The sequence below is a fragment of the Eurypyga helias genome, unplaced genomic scaffold (assembly GCF_000690775.1).
Source record: "Eurypyga helias isolate BGI_N326 unplaced genomic scaffold, ASM69077v1 scaffold9801, whole genome shotgun sequence".
NCBI classification, from domain to species: domain Eukaryota; kingdom Metazoa; phylum Chordata; class Aves; order Eurypygiformes; family Eurypygidae; genus Eurypyga; species Eurypyga helias.
The window spans coordinates 25447-39195 of NW_010231513.1; the positions used below are offsets into that span (position 1 = coordinate 25447).

The 13749-nt window shown below is 37.3% G+C and overlaps 1 protein-coding gene across 1 annotated transcript in view; it reads right to left on the reverse strand.

The window, feature by feature from the left end:
• Positions 1-13749, reverse strand: part of PTPN4 (protein tyrosine phosphatase, non-receptor type 4 (megakaryocyte)) — a 79142-nt gene that overhangs the window by 18363 nt on the left and 47030 nt on the right. The window contains exons 14-16 of the mRNA XM_010161103.1: positions 8094-8228; positions 7582-7740; positions 2410-2569 (exon numbers count right to left, since the gene is read on the reverse strand). Of these exons, the coding sequence (XP_010159405.1) occupies positions 2410-2569; positions 7582-7740; positions 8094-8228 (454 nt within the window). The remainder of the gene's footprint in view (positions 1-2409; positions 2570-7581; positions 7741-8093; positions 8229-13749) is intronic.

Genomic DNA, 13749 nt, shown 5'->3' on the forward strand with positions numbered 1-13749 from the left:
CAGGAAGAAATTCTTCCCAGAGAGGGTGGTGAGGCACTGGAGCAGGTTGCCCAGAGATGTTGTGGATGCCCCATCCCGGGAAGTGTTCAAGGCCAGGCTGGATGAGGCTTTGAGCAACCTGGTCTAGTGGAAGGTGTCCCTGCCCATGGCAGGGGGGTTGGAACTAGATGATCTTTAAGGTCCCTTCCAACCCTAACCATTCTGTGATTCTATGATTGATTCTATGATTCTAGGAAGTTTTAATGTTACCAGTTACAGCCAAAGCATAAGACTCATGTTTGTTTGTTATTAAAAGCAAACATTTCTGTACATAAGAAAGTTCAAATAGATTCAATAGGTAAAAGAAGTCTGCTCAAGCTGGCTCATAAAAAGTTAATTCCACGTGTTTTCAGCTCTTGATTAAAACAAAACACACACCCCACACCACCCCGAACATGTTCATAGTAATGAAAAGATGAGAAATTTGGAGACAGACAGGAAAGTAACAGCCTAAGATATGTTAAGGAGAAAGAAGGGTGCTTAGGAAGCCTGATCACATGCAAATCGTTGTAGCCTGTGCTCACTGGCACACGAGAGCAGACTCAGGTTCCTGGGTAGAATGACCAATCACCAAGCGCTCACCTACAGCGTTTGGCAACTTTTGTGCCATTGCATTCCCCAGACAGAAAGGGGATAATAATTTTCTGTGTTAATAGGCTATTTTGAACAGCAGTTTACAACGAAAAAGCTGAAGAGAGCACTAGGTAACATCATTAACCTGTTTGCCTGAAGGGACTTGTGGCCACACCTGTTTTCAAATACTCCTGGACATTCTCAGACTGGATACTCAGGGACTGGAGATGGAGTAAAAAGCTGTCATTCCCCTACCTGTCCTACTACCTTTCTAAATAGATTGTCCATACATACAATGGATGAAGGAAATTCAGTAGCTAAATGAAATCAAAATGATGATGGTTTTTCCTTAAAATATTTGAGATGAAGCAGCAGAAGAGCCTTTAGCGGTGGAGGAACCTGAAGTTCATTCTGGTCAGAAAAGCAGCTTTGAAAGAACACACTTTCCAAATCCTAAATTTACAATTTCACAAAATTTCAGAGTCATGCTGCACTCCTTCTGCTCTGATACCCAAAATAAAAAGCCATCAGCAGACCAAATTAGATCTTCAATTACGACAGTGTACTGCCCTAAGCGAGGCTGCAAAGATGTGGCCCATTGGAGCACAGCAAACAATCACACTGACAATGCACAGAGAAAAAAGAATCTCATTCTCACACAGCTGTGTTGGCTTTGCAGAACTAAAAGGAGTTTAAAAAAACAACTGAAAGTTATTTTTGTCAATTTGGTAAAGATAACAGAATACAGAGCAGAAAACTTGATGAGTAGCATTGTATTTCCAAACCGAAGAGTACTTTAATACGGCTCAGGTAAGCACTGACAGAAGACAAAGCTGTTAAAATTTCTGTTTCATTATTTAACTACAGCAAATTTTTTTACAACATCCCCAAAATGCTCGTAAATTCACGTTTCACTTCCACGTGTTTTATTAAAAACCCAGCTATGAAATTAAATATGGGTTTATGAGAATCTTAGCTTTGTAACGAGGCCTAAGAGAACACTCTAGGCTTAGAGTTCAGAATGCAAATAAAAATAAACCAAAGGCATCTCTAAAATATCAATTTTGGGAGCTGACTCAATTTTGAATGTCTGAGGTTGGCAAAATTGTTTATACAGTATTTGCTACATGTGGATGTTAAACACCTTTCCCATGCTGCAAATGTTTCTTGTCTCACATCAGTACAGAACCAAGAACCATTTGAAAACTTTTGGAAGGACAAAAAATCCCCAAAACAGTCAGTGAGATCTCACCTCAGTCAGACAATAATCAACTGACTAGCTCATTCATCCAGCACATGCTTAGGTGTGGAAGAAGAACTTTTGCTCAGATTTTTACATCTGTTGGCACAGGTCTCTTGGTGGAGTCTCTTTCTTGGAATTTCTGATGAGAAATGCAACCATAGATTCAAAAGCCTCTCCTGACAAAACTGCTCTAGAGGCTGGCAGGCACTTTCAGCTTTTGGATGTAAACTAGATTAAACAGCAGTGGTAGGATCTGCACTGTCTTGTTTAAACTTGTTGGTAAACAACTTCTCAAAGAAGAGTTAGTTAGAAATTACTGCGTGTGCTGAAAAGCTTATGTTGAAAACGCAGCTCCATCCCAATGCAGTCACTCGATGACAAGTGACAAAGGACTACTCCAGCAGGTGGAAATAACAGTGGGAGCTAGCAAGGTGACAGTACGTAGAATGGAAATGCTGCAACATAACGCACCAACACAACAACTCTCTGAAATGCATCAAACCAAGCTCGCTCCAATGAACAGCAGAATGGTTAAACTAGATCCAAAAACTTACTGTGGATTTCTCAGGTGAAGCAGGAACATCAAACGACTCATTAATATGGTTATCCAGTTCTTGCTGTGAGTGCGAATGATGAATTTGGTTCCAACTGTTCTTTTTAAACTGTTTGGGTGGTAACGCAGGAGGCTGCCCATCTATAGGGGTCTCTTGAGATCTAAATACCGAAACAGAAGCATGGAATGAATAATCATGAGATATCGACAGTTCCAAACTGAAAATGCTAGAAGAAACTCAAGAGTTGAGAGCTGCATATCTACCTGTATTTTCATTACGTATTTTCAGAATCTCAAAGTGTAATGTGGTGGAATATACTGGAAGTATATGTTTGGACATGTTACTTTTCCTGACGAGCAACTGTACACAGAACTAGTAAGTTCATCTTTTACACAAGTTACTTTTAAATGGTTTTAGCACTCTTCACCCACTTTACATTGGGATATTATGAAATTCACTGTATTTATACTCTGCACTGTTGCTAAAAAGCTTTTTTTCTAGAATAGCTATAGCACTTAATGTTTTCCTCCTATCAATTAATTTGCATTTTCCTCAAAATCAATTAGCTTGTATATTACATGAATGTCTGCAATTTAAATCTTAAAAACAGACACAAGCAGCATAATAAAGTGCTCCCCCACTAATTTTTGGCTTTTGATCTAAAAATAGGAGGAGTTCCAGTTGAAGGCAACTCCCCCTGCACTTACTTGAAAAGCCCAGTGGAGATGAGAGTGCTAAATTTTAATTTTTCAATTTAAAAGTAAAAGTATACATTTCAAGAGAAGGTTGTTTTTTTCCTCCTCTTGAATATATTCCCCTTTGAAAAATGCACAGCTTTGAAACATTTGTAAAGATGACACCGATGGCATGCATTTTTTTAGTTGAGTTACAGCACCATTACTGAAAAAGTATCAGAAAGTTCTATTTCTGGTTTAGGTCGGCAAGCACTCTACTGTGGATTAATAAAAATGTTCTCTGCGTTTATGTATAATACAGATAATTTCCTTTATTAGACCTTCTGGAATAAAAGTTTAGCTGTATAATTCGTATTACATAAACACATCATTCATCTTCCATTATATGGCTTTATATTTGAGAATTAAGAAGAGCATTTTGAGAGGCCCAAAAGGGCAGTTAACACACAGTTCCCGTTAACTTAGTTTGAACGCCAGCAAGGACGCATGCCTTCCTCCCCATGAACCACATCACAAGGTACTACTGAGTGATTTAACCACTTACGACAACAGCCCACTGGTAACAGCGGCAAATCCAAAACCCACCGAGAATGAAGTTACAGCTTACAGCTAAACCTACAAAGAATGCTACCACCAAAAACATGTGTTGACCCACGGCACCCTCCTTGGAGCCCGGTGTCATCCATTGGATAAAACAGCTTACCAAGCAAGCAAATGCACAGGGGCATTTTGGACAAGCCTGGATAGGTATCTGCTAGTTGAACAAAGGGAACCGCTCCATCACAGGGTCGACCACCGCGCAGGGAGGGAAGTATACACCCAGAAGTCAGAAAGAGGACACTGTTCCTTTTGCTATCACCAAGCTGTGGTGGTAAGTCACAGCGTCACATCCCTCTAAAAAGGGACGGGTAACCACATAAGCAGTCCTACTGTATTGAACTGGTCTAGCCACAGCAAACTGTTAGCAGGGTAAGACTCCTACTGTGAGACAGCATAACAACTCAAGTTGCTGCAAGTTAGAAAACCTAAGGCACACATCAAATTCCACATCATACAATTTGTTTCTATGCAATTAAAGAAAGGCAGATCCCAGATGCATGTTTTCAAATTAAAAAAACCCCAAAACAATCTGATCACAGTTGTCTACTGTGATCAAATAAATCTGATTTCAAGTAAATGATGATCCTCTTTCAAAAAGCAAGAAAACTGAATGGGAAACAGAACACTTCACTTTGAAAAGAAACAGAGTTTACATTTCAGTTTTAAAAATCTAGTCAATTTTCTTAGAAAACAAGATACTGAAAAGTTTGTAACTGTATGAAAACAGTACCTTTGGAAAGTTCCTAACAGTATTTTTTCAGTAAGTTTTTGCTTAATCTCAACTTTCAGAAAATATTTTTTTAATGCAGTGTTAAAAGTAGAAAGGAGCACTAATATTCAGTATCTGATGCCTGAAAAATCTCACGTTCAAAACACACGAGGGAGTAAAAATTTCTTAAAGACTTTTCAATACAAATGAGAGTAAAAAAAGAGCATATTAACCTTATATTTTATTTTTCAGGATAAGTAGCTTTTCTAAATTAATGTTCATGGAGAAAGAGAAAAATATGATGATTGCCACCATTTGCAAAATGAATTTTCAAGGCAGCTATAAATTATTTAGACACTGACTTACAAAGGTCACCCATAGCTTTTTAACTGCCTATGTATTTATTCATTTAAGTCTGGCCAGCACAGATTATTCAGCCTTTTATATGTATTTTCCTGCAAACAATTACTTCTTAAGAGTTTTAAACTGAATAAAAAAGGAACAGAAAACATGAGTGGAGACACAAAAGAAGTCATTCGAATAAAAGCAAAAGATGGGATCTTATGTTTGACTAGATATCTGTACATACATGCCAACAAACACAAATAATTCCTATCAAACATACAAACTTATAGAAAAGATTTGAAAAGTTACTTAAATGAGCATTTTAGAAGCAGCAAAGCAAGTACTGTAATATATTAGCATAATGAATTGTGAGAACTAACAATCAAGCCTTGGGCAAAAACTTCATTGCTTTATATTTGCCCAGTCAGCTTTGAATTTCCTTATGAATGCTTAGACAATGGCAGTGAAAGCAGCCTATTTTGCAGGCAAAGCAGCTCTCTGTTACTGCATTCATCAATTTACATAATAATAACATAACACACAAACCCTGGCACTGACAAGCTTTGGGTACTTTTGTTACAGATATCCGGTCTGACCTTTTAATATATTAAGAAAAAGTTTCATACACACCCCCATAAATTTATTAAACTAAACATATATCATGTGTGTTTGTAATTTAAGGTTATAATTACCTCAGGGAACTACAAGCAGAAATCCCTCAATTTAGCTTTCAATAGCATATGCAGACGAAGACAAAGAAATGCGGAATTAAAGGTTGCATTACCTAAGCTGTAATACCCTTCTAAACTGCACTGAAACTCTTGCTGCTCCTGCTATGTTGACTCCAAACTCAGAGATCACAAAACCTCCTGCCAGTCAGGGTAGACCCTCTGCCTGTCTTACAGATGTAGATTTGATCAATTTCCCAACAAATTAGAGATGAAGTGCTCAGATGTTTTCACTCAGAAAGGTCAAATTGTTTAAGAAATAGCTTTTTCAGCTGCAGAACGATTTTAAATTATACAGCTAATACGAACTTCACGACTACTACTTTCTTTCCTAAATCTCAAATCTTGAATCAATAACATCACCAGAAACTTTCAGAAAAGCCTAATAGTATTTAAGTATTTTTGACAGTCAACATCCTCATTCTTAAAAATATCTTATGCTAGGTATCTATACTAGGAGATCGAATTCCACTCCTAAGATTCCAAGAAGGGAAATAACAAAAACATAACCCAAAACTTAGGGACGGAAGAGCAATAGTTTTTCTGTTTGGGCATAAAAAATGCAAACTCTTGAAAAAGAACAGCCATAGTTGCACAAGTAATTTACAAAACCACTTCCTCTTTTTTAAGGCTTATTTCCATGGTGACTTACACAAGAAATCAGGTATTAAATAACAAATCCCAAGGTCCCTTATAACTTAACTTAATGTAAAGGCATATGGATGCAAGAAAATTTAAGAATTGTGCTTACTTCAGTCTATCACTCTACGATTCAGTAAGTTTCTCGTAACTGACTCCTGTTGGGAAGTCTTGGAACAGACAGGACTTGACCCTGTGTGGTCTTTGTACAGCAAAACACCAGTAAGAGAAAAGACTCCCAAGTGTTCTGGTTTTGAGGCTCCCTTGCCATATGAATAGGTTAAAAAAGCCCACCAAAACAAGGGATTTTATACTATTAGGCCAACTTACTGTTTCATAACTCTGAAAGCTAAATAATTAGCTGATGGTCAAATTGTAACAATTGTACCCTATCATAAAAAAAGCATCTTGTGTCATTTTACAGAACTTCAAAATTTTTGTATTCTATTTCCCTTCCCAAAGTTTCACGCTGTTGTTAAAACTGAAGATACAGCCCAAGCAAGGGTTTAAAATTGTGTTCAAATACTTTCCCAGAGCAATTTTTCCAAAGACACACAATTTGTTTATAAACACGTAATTATATATGTGCTATTTTATAGTTCTAAAACGGTTTGGAAACCACTTGCACAATTTCCTTGCTAACAGAGATCATATAAAATTATGACAACAAGTTTAGCATTACATGTAGAGCTACACATAAGAAGGTACCATGGCAGAGTTAATAAGCTGTATATTGTGCACCTTTTTCCCCCAGTTAATCTGTCCTCAGGCCACAAGTCACTGAGTATTTCAAATCTTGGAATAACTCAACATGGTTTTGTTTGTCATTCTTCTGGACTCAGTACACAACAATAGTTTTCATTTTGCCCATCATGGCATACTAAACTTACAGCATCAAGAATATTCAGTGTGACAGAAAAAAAGCCCGAGAGTGCTATTAAGAAAATAAAAGTACACTCTAGAACAACATCCAAAACATACTAAGAACCTCAGAATGCTGGGGTGCTGAAAGGTATTTTGGCTAAGCAACTTGTAAAGCTCACTCATACTTCTGTGACATGGCAAAAAGCAAAATTTCAGGAATTAAAAACTTGTATCACAAAACAATATACTTAAGTTCTGTAAAATAAAAAAACCAAAACAAAAAAAAAACCAAAAAACCCACGAACTTTAGCTTCCACATCAAGACACATTACAGCAAACCCACGTTTTGGGTGGATGGGTGGCTGAGGAATTGTAATCCCACACCAGGAACATGTCAGATATACGTCTTTACTTCTGTATCATTTAATTTTCAGTGACACTTATACTATTACTCTTTAAACAACAGCTACCTTTTTATTACATTTTCCAGCTCTCCCTGACCCAAACATTTAATACTGACTTCTTAATGGCAACTATTTCTGACCTATGTTCAGAAGCCCCGCATGCTATCATACAGTAACAGCCAACTCACGGTGATGATTCCAGTATGATGCTATTAGCCTGGGTGGAAGATGGAGATCTGTGATTAACAAATGCTTCACTTGGGGAAGTGTGAACTACGTGGTCCACTAAATGTCCAACGGATGAAGGTCGTAACCGGGCTCCTTCTTGAGCGAAGGCAGAGTTGCGACTAAGAGGGAAAAGATAGCAGTGCAATGTGAAAAGAACGTTATTATTAATCTACATTTCTTACACCACCACAAAGGAATTCTAAAATAATTATTTCTTTCAGTGCAAGCATATGTTCATATACATATTTTTATTAAGTAATTTTGGACAATTTGGATAATTTTGGAGAAGCACCTAAAATTCACCCCCAAATATTTCTCTTCTCTGGAGCTAAATGTTCCAAAGAGCCACTCAGCACATAATTTGTCATGTTATTTGTGTCCATAATGCATTAATCCTTTTATTACATAAGTAAGTCATTCACATTAGAGGCAGACAGTCACTCCTAGGGAGAGAAGATTTGATGCTACTTACTGATTTGGGGTTCCAGGTGGAGACCGTGATGGTAGGCTCTGTGTTTCCAACCTATCATCAGACAGTGAGTTCCTACTCACTACTTCCCAGTCCATCCCACTCATTAATTTCCGTGCCAAGGGTTTACTGGGGGATCTAGAATATGAAAGTAAAATGACTAACCAAAATTATATGAGGTAAGAACAAAATTACATCAAATTCACCACAATGAAACAGTGGATGTTCTATCATAGGAAACCAAATTATACGGATAAAGGGAAATAGAATAGCGCAAAACTATATTTACACAGGCAGTTCTGTATTTTCTCAATATATTGTACTTCATTTTCTGTACTTTGTGCAAAAACACCAATGAAATACAGTCATGCCATACTGTTGACAGGGAGGAAGACAGGCAGCATGAAAGAGAAATCCACTGAATTTCACTAGGCATTTCTAATGCCTCAAATAGAATCTGACTCCAGCGTAAGTTCGGACCTCTGACTATTAAAAACAAAACAAAAAAACAACACCAAACCACAAGCAAACCTAGAAAACCTTTAAGTAACACAACTACTCGACCATCTCCAGAAAAATAAAACAATGAAACATCAGCTCCCCAAAAAATTCCCTGAAGAGTTTGAAGAACTAAAATTGGGGTAATCATCAACACGGAAACAGAGTTGCTGGGTTTTGTTTACTCATCAGGGATTTCCATCAAGGTGACATGCTTTCTTCCACAACACATTTTGGCACCTGTAAGGCAGATGCAATCATCCCATCAAACTTCTTTGTGGGTAAACAGACTTCATTTGCTTTTGTGCCAGAAATATCCTTCAGGTTAAAGGTTGTTATCGCCCGCGTTTTTGTATGGAAGCAATCGTATTTTCTACTCCTTGCCCCTTCTCAATATTGAGTAAACTTTTTCTTCTCTTGCCAGAGTCCTTCCACGATACCTACAAGCCCCTCTGCTGCTTCTTTCACCTATTTCTTCAGCAGAAATGAGACCATACTTGCAATCTCTCATGAAATGGTGTATTTCTCTTTTATACTGGAAATCATCAAATGAATCATCCAAGAATTGCAGTTGCTTTTTTCTTAGCATCACATGGGATGGTTCAGTCATCCTGCGACTAAACATACTCAGACTTTTGCTGTTTGTTGTTTTCAACTGAAAAATTCTTGAGCCAACAACAACAATTCTTTTAGACAATGCTTAAATATATGTCCTGTGTCTTTTGCATTACTGGGTTTTTACTTTACTTCTGCTACTTTGATGGTTATATAGTTCAAATTTCTCCTCTATTGTTACACAACCCTCTGTTGTTTCAGTGATACCTCAATTTCATCAGTCTTTGGTGCCAAGATCATTTCACTCCCATTTGCCTTTGTAGTCAATCGCTATTCGCTACTCTCCAGCCCTGCACAACGTGGCAACAACATATTATTGTTGTATATTGTATGTGCATAACTCCTCCATTTGTTTCCCCAGCTCCATACACCAGTATCACACAGCTTCTGCCTTTGCTGTCCTTGGGACACATGGTAACTGTTCTTGATCATCATTTTATCATTATGACCTTACTGATTTACTGAAAGTGCAAATCCAGAAAGAAATTTGAGAAATTAAGGAAGTACCCACACACTGATTACACCCTTCAGAAAACGAGAACCTTAGCTGCAAATACATTTTTGGTTCTCACGGAACTTAAAATGTAATGCAAGCCACCACCTTAACCAGACTGTTCTCAGCGTTATCAAAAAAAGTCTACAACAATAACCAAGCAAGCACCATATCAAACAATCCATCTTCACATGCAGAAACACCTACCTCTTATTAATGTCAATGGTGTTTGACACTGAAGGAGTGGTGATGTGCGTGGAGGGTTTGTTTTTGGTTTTATACACCCAAGCAGTTTTGCACGTGTGTTGTATGCTGCTCTGCTGCTCTAAAGACTTACTGAATAACAGCTGATGCATTTCAGACAGTTAAGTGAGATGCACTATTCTAACTGCTGTTTCAGGCCTTATTCCACTTGAGAAAAATCTAATACTCTAGTGATATTTGAAAACAGGGAAAACATCAACTATTTAATTCCTGAGAAAAATCAAATCCAGTTTCTCAGCATGTATTCTAAGCAGTATTAATTTGATTCTTGATACGCTGACAATGAAAGCAACATTTCAATTTCTGTAATTTGTTTCAAAGGTGAGCAACTCAAACCACTTAGGTATTTTTCTGAACAGGTGAAATAACAAGAAACTAGCAGAACTGAAATGCATGCTTAATGTTATCCATTCCTCACCAAAGCTATCATTAGCCAGACTTTGCTGGCAGCATGCTTGCAGCCAGCAGATTAGCACCAAGAGCCACCTCTGCCAGGGGATGGATTCTACTAAGCAAAGAACAGACTGAGGGAAAAATGCAGAGGAATATAATATATCCAGTCCTAAATTGGATAAATAGAGGACTGCAGATATTTTCTGACAGACATGCAAAGGCAGCTACTGAACCTTACTTATCTTCAATGAAAAAGCAACAAGTAGACTATAGGGAAGTTGGTGAAGTTTAACTTTTATTTTAATGTGCAAAACAGTGAAAGGGCACCATCCTTGCCTGTAAAAACCAAATTAAATTACAAAGAGAGACACAAAAGTACACAAGGAAGGGAAAACCAAGTTTATGCAAAAATTAAATTCTTGATTGCTTCAAGAAAAAGCCACCACATTGTATCTTAAATCATAGCTTGTAACTACATTTTTGAAAACTTCCTCAATCTATGCAACAAATGAGCATAACTCTAAAATGAGATGGATCACTTTCTTCCCTATCAGAAAAATCCAATGTTAAGAAAACTCACCTGTTATTGTGGACAGGGTCTGATCTTACAGAAATACCTTACTACCATGATAAACAGCTGCAGCGTTTATCAGCAAAGGTTCATTTCAATGATTTTATTAACAGCTCTAACCTCAGAGTCCCACCCACCCATGTTTGTTGCCTCCATTTCCTGTCTTTGCAGAAATTTCAAAGAAAAAATTACCACACCGCAGCACTGAAATTCTCAGTGCTCTGGCTTTTTGATACTAGTTATCCTGGCAACACTTCTGAAGTCTAACAATAAGTTCTGATTATCTTCTAAGATAGGCTGTGAAATATTCCTGCAAGTTTCTCCTGTATCACTAATTATTGCTTACAATATTCAAATAACTTCCTCATGCCAGAATGCAGCTGAGGAGATGGGACAGGGGAAGTAAGCTGTAAAAGACTTTTGTAATGCTTTGATAAACTTTGAAATTCTAAGTTCAGCATTTGTCTGCTTAGTGTGGATGCATCTACTGTACCCCAGGGCACTGCTAGTTAACAGAATAAACTATTTTCAGATTTCATTTTTGATATATCTCAGAGATATTCCTAAAAAAGGTGGAAGAATTCCTATCTATCTGAATAGGGAGATAAACCAAAACCTTTACCTGCCCCCACAATGAAGAACAGTCTTACAAACTGCAATACTACAGCAAAACCAGAAAAAAATCTCAGCAGTGATACTATGTAATGCAACTAAAAAGAAGCATGACACAAATGATATTAGCTCAGCTACGGTACGCAAAAGCTTTCCAAGACAGAATTTGTTTTGTGTCCCGCAGCCTGAAGTGCTAAATTGTCACAGGAGCTGGGAAAGAAAGACAGTATTGTTTGAGAATACAGCTGGGACTCTTAAAATAATTTCTGTCCCAGAAAGAAATATAACCTGGAGCCACAGCCTTGCTTTGTGTTTTGACAAGGAGTACAGGGAATGTGCTTCTCAGCTAAGCTGGCAACTGCTGCTTCAGACCAAGAGCCTGAAACTGTATATAGATCTGCAGGTACACCACAAATGACACATGCACTTTAAAGCAAACGAGGAATCATTTAATTAGCCTGCATAAATGCATGGTTGAAGATTGGGTTTTTGGAAAGAGAGATTGCAACTTAATGTTAGGGAGTTTGCAAACACAAAGGACTGAGATACCCACTCATGATCATACACTGCACGTAAACTGCTTTCAGCTCGAGTACACACCATCAGAACTGAACAGAATCAGAACTGCTTGCAAGGACTGTAAGAGAGAACAGTGCTCTTCAAGAAATCTCCCAACTCATGACTTGGTGGAACTTTTTCCCTTTTCTTATCTACTTTCACTTTTACTATGGGAATTCTTACAGGTTTCCTTGGGTTGGGAATATCCTGCAATGAACGAGGCCAAGAGAATTGCTGTAATGAAGATGAAAAAAACCCCAAGTTTAAAGTCTAAACAGCTGCAGCAACAGTCTTCCAAACGCTGAAGTTAGTCTGTAATACATTTGATAAGTTCTGTAGATGTTCATCTTCATACAAGAGTAATAGATTCCATTTTTTAGAATTATTTTTTAAAGGATTTTATGATTTAGGAAAAAAATAGTCCATGAGTACAGCTTCAGCTAATTTTAAAGTAAAATCCTGTGGACAAACAGCTAAGCCTGCTAATTGTAGGCTGTTTGTTTTATTCAAAAGGCTGTTAAGAAATTTTATTTCTATGTCTTGTGCTCTGTATCTGTGTTCTGCTCAGTGTGTAACGGCTAGATGATTACTGCTTGTGGTAACCACCATTTCCCGCAAGTTTTTTTATTTTAGAATAAACTGAACACTCAACTAACATCACTGTGCAACTATGGGTGTTATAGTCTTACAATAAAATTATTCAAAAGTTTGTTTAGATAGTATTAGCTCATTTAAGGTAGTTTCTAGTTAGGTGCTGATGTGAAAACAGTGTCAATCTGGATAGTTCTAGAAAAAATAAACTGAAAACTTTTTTTCTTTTAACTGATCGAATAGATCTTCTGATGTGGTAATAATAAATGCAACAGTAATTACCTAAATTTAAATTCTCAAGAAAGACGTGACTGTAACTCTAGCATGCTCCTGGTTTCACAGCAAAAGGCAACCAATACCTAGCAGAACTTTCAAAAGCAACCAAAACAAGCCCACTGCTCGACAGATGAAGAAGCTCTTCAACAAGACGATGCAAAAACACACAGAGAAAGAGAGGCAGGTTCCAGGAACAAAACCCACATATTACCTATAAAACCCTAAAAATATAAATTAATTCTCTGTGTGAATACAAAGGTCTAACAACTACTCAGTATTTCAATTTGAAGTGTGTTTAGAAGACAAGGAATTAAAGACAATGTTCTCAGATTATGCTTCCTGAACCATATGATGTTCCAGAAATGTCTTATATTTCAAGTTTTTTCACCCTTAAAAATACTAGAAGTCTTTAAATTGGAAAATGCATTAATTGCACACTGTGATGGGGAGGACAGCAGAAGAAACAGGTCTATTAAAGCCTTTTGAAGTGTATTTGTTCCAATACACCATTAATTTCAGTTCACTGATGTACACATGTATCAGTGATCAACATTACTAAGCAACTCACAAGGTGAGGATGAATGCTTCCTTAAGCTAAAAGCAACAGTAGAAAAATAAGATTACTGAGGACAGAAGATCCAAGTATTTTATTAACTAAAATAAGCCAGAAAGACCTGAGAAAACATCAGAGCAATTCTAGCCCTGGCTTTCAATTTTTTCTGGAGTGTATATTACAAAATACAAGTGACCCCCAGCACCACTTGTTCAGTTTTGACTCAAAGGAAAGA